Genomic DNA, 3184 nt, shown 5'->3' with positions numbered 1-3184 from the left:
ACATACATACGTACATACATGCATACATACGTACAAACATGCATGCATACATACGTACATGCATGCATACGTACGTACATACATGCATACATACATACGTACATACATGCATGCATACGTACATACATGCATACATGCATACGTACATGCATGCAAACATACGTACGTACAAACATACATACCTGCATACGTACGTACGTACATACATACATGCATAAATAGCAATAGTTTATCTACAACAATTCAAAACCCAAGATACATGAATGAACCCATGATTGAAAAGGAGTAAAAACTTTCATGCAACATTCTTCAGACTCCAGCCTGAACAATTTGCATTGGTTGCAAAGAAACAAAAACAATATCACCTCCTTCACATTTTATTCTAACAACAGTTTGTGTCAAAACCTCTGAGATGGATTCAAACAGAGTGAAAAGATGAAAGTGCTGCGTGATTAAGTGTGTAAATACTGAACACGTGAGGACATGGACCCCACAGTTTGATGCCTCTTTGAGCCTTTAGGTGGCGCTGCAGGGTAGTTTAATGAAAGGAGTTTAGAACAACTATCAGGCAACAGTTCAGGCCGATTAGAAAAGTACAATTATTATTATTTTAAAAAAAATTTTGGTTTCAACACATGCAGGAAATACTTTCTCGTAGAAAAGAATGACATTAAATAAAATGTACACATTAAATTAATCTGGGACATATTTACTTGGGTGTGTTATTTTTGTGCGTTTCTGTCTGCAGCACCGTGTGGTCGGTGGTGAAATCCATCATGAGGAACGAGGGGCCGCTGGGTTTCTTTCAGGGGCTGATCCCCACCATCGCCAGAGAGGTGCCCGGTTACTTCTGCTTCTTCGGTGCCTATGAGCTGTGGCGCACGGCATTCGCAGATTACATGAAGTGTGGCAAAGACGACATAGGTAGAGGTTCAATTTCTYTCTTTCAAAGACTGACGTTGCTTTAAGAAACGTTTGTGGATAAAAATAATCAGCTCATGGCAGAGGTCCCTCAAAAAAAGGATTTGTCACTTCTTGTTGAAGGTGTGGCTCCGACCGTGTTCAGTGGTGGTTTCGGGGGGGCGTGCCTCTGGCTGGTGGTCTATCCCATGGACTGTGTTAAATCCCGGATTCAGGTCATGTCCATGATGGGCAAACAGGCGGGCTTTGTCAGAACCTTCATGACTATTGCTCACACTGAAGGTAAGCAGAAGACAAGCCCAGATTTCCATACGTCTGTCGGATTATAATCCTGTTTCCTGTGTTCAGGCGTGAGGGCGCTCTACTCCGGCCTCACCCCCACCATGGTGCGCACCTTCCCGGCTAACGGAGCTCTGTTTCTGGGCTACGAGACCAGCAGGAAGTTCATGATGAAACACTTCGACAGCTGAACCCAAACTGCTACACTCCTCTGCTTGAAGAGAACCAGAACYGTGTTTATATTTCTCTTTGCTCAATCTCGGTGATGTTTTTAGACTTGTTATATTAAAATCTCAAAAAATTATTGTTTAATAGAAGGAAAATTCAGTATTTAAACAACCAGTGTTTTTATAAACRTGTTTTAGTCCTACTTCAACAAAGCTGCATCTTCTCTCCGTTAGAATATCTTTAACCCSTTAATGCTTGTTTTTAAAGATGTTGAGCTTTTTGTAAATTAAAATTTGAAATAGAAGTGCCACACTACATATATGAAGCCAAATATTTGGTGGGCTTTTTGTTTGCTGCTTTTGATTTTATCCGTGTTCAAACAGAAGAACTGAATTTGCCAATAAGTTTTAAAAATGTTTTAAATGTGTAAAACTTAAAAAAAGCAGTTCTTTCAAAATTAATCTTTAATTAGAATGCATGTATGGTTCTTTATTTATTTATTTATTTATTTTGGCTTTTCTGTTTGGAAACAAAATCATAAAAACCACTGCATTGAGTTTTTTTTCTGTTTTTTTCTGTAAAAATGTAAAACCAGTTAAAAATCCACAGTTTGATTTTTGCTTTAGCCATCTAAATCCAAAATAAATTAAATGGTTTTAATTTGTAGCAATTCTGGACATGACTGAAGTTACCAAAAAAGAAGAGTTTATAGTGGCTGGAAGGCTGCATAAAAACAGTAACCATTCCTAAAGATACTGTATATGCAAAGGCTGCACTCCAACCCAATTCTGCATAACTTAGAATATTAAAGTAATTTTATTTACGATGAGATCATCATCTCTTGACTCCCTGTAAATAAGATAAACATCCACAAAATATAAATCTAGTCTGCTTTAAGAATTAATGCGATAAAACGTAGCCTTTACTTTTGCTGTTTTTTATTTAGTTTTAAAACAAAAAAAATAAACCACACAAATATTTTTTCTTGTTTTATGTTGAAACAGATAAACCAAAGAACGAWCCATACACTAATTAACTTAGATGCATTTTTTTCTCTCTGCGTTATGTTCAGCTTTTAGTTTTTTGGGACCCAACTTTGTTTTCCTAATAAATCTCTGTTTACCTTCTGTCTTAGAAATAAAATTACTTCCAACAAATCAGTTGCCTCATCTTGTGCCTATTCAGTCCTGTASTTTTGAGCAGTTTTTATTCAGAGCTTATTAGTTGAAATACTGAAATTATTTGGATTTGAGTTATTTTTTTTTGTTATTTTTTGATGTTTTTGAATTTAAATAATTTGTAAATCTGTTCAGATAATTGTAGTTGAGCTGCAGTTATGATTCTAATAAAGATCCTAATGTGTTTTTATTTCTCTGTCATTTATTTTAGGCACTTTGACTTTACAGAGAATTAAAATAATTTAACATTTTGTGAGGTGACTTAAACACTATAAAGAACACCATCCCTACTGCCAAGCATGGAGGTGGAAGTATTATGCCTTGGGCCACTGGAAGACTCAGCCTCCATCTTCTATCACTTATAGTCGGTTCTTTGATGCAACAGGTCCTCGGGTGGAACACCTGGTCATGTGGTCATGATCCACGACTCATGATCACAGGTGAGGGTTGGAACATAAACAGACCAGTAATAAGACAGATGATTATTATTTTAGCATAACCCTAATCAGACTGAAAATATGAAAACTAAACATGATGTTACCCCTAAAACATCTCGTCTCAGAATCTTGTGTGACTTTAAAATGAAACAAATTTGTCATTCGTATTAATTTGTGTTGTTCACATCTTGTGTATTTTGC

General features: G+C 36.3%; 1 protein-coding gene across 1 annotated transcript in view; it reads left to right on the top strand.

Annotated features, from left to right (window-relative positions):
- slc25a15b (solute carrier family 25 member 15b) overlaps positions 1–1924 on the top strand; it is a 5458-nt gene extending 3534 nt beyond the window's left edge. The window contains exons 5-7 of the mRNA XM_014006684.1: positions 749–924; positions 1045–1203; positions 1270–1924. Of these exons, the coding sequence (XP_013862138.1) occupies positions 749–924; positions 1045–1203; positions 1270–1391 (457 nt within the window). The 3' untranslated portion in view covers positions 1392–1924. The remainder of the gene's footprint in view (positions 1–748; positions 925–1044; positions 1204–1269) is intronic.
- Positions 1925–3184: the final 1260 nt, after the last annotated feature.

The sequence above is a fragment of the Austrofundulus limnaeus genome, unplaced genomic scaffold (assembly GCF_001266775.1).
Source record: "Austrofundulus limnaeus strain Quisiro unplaced genomic scaffold, Austrofundulus_limnaeus-1.0 Scaffold37, whole genome shotgun sequence".
Classification (NCBI taxonomy): domain Eukaryota; kingdom Metazoa; phylum Chordata; class Actinopteri; order Cyprinodontiformes; family Rivulidae; genus Austrofundulus; species Austrofundulus limnaeus.
Note: the sequence above shows the minus strand (reverse complement) of the source record. Positions and strands in the feature narration are given on the sequence as shown.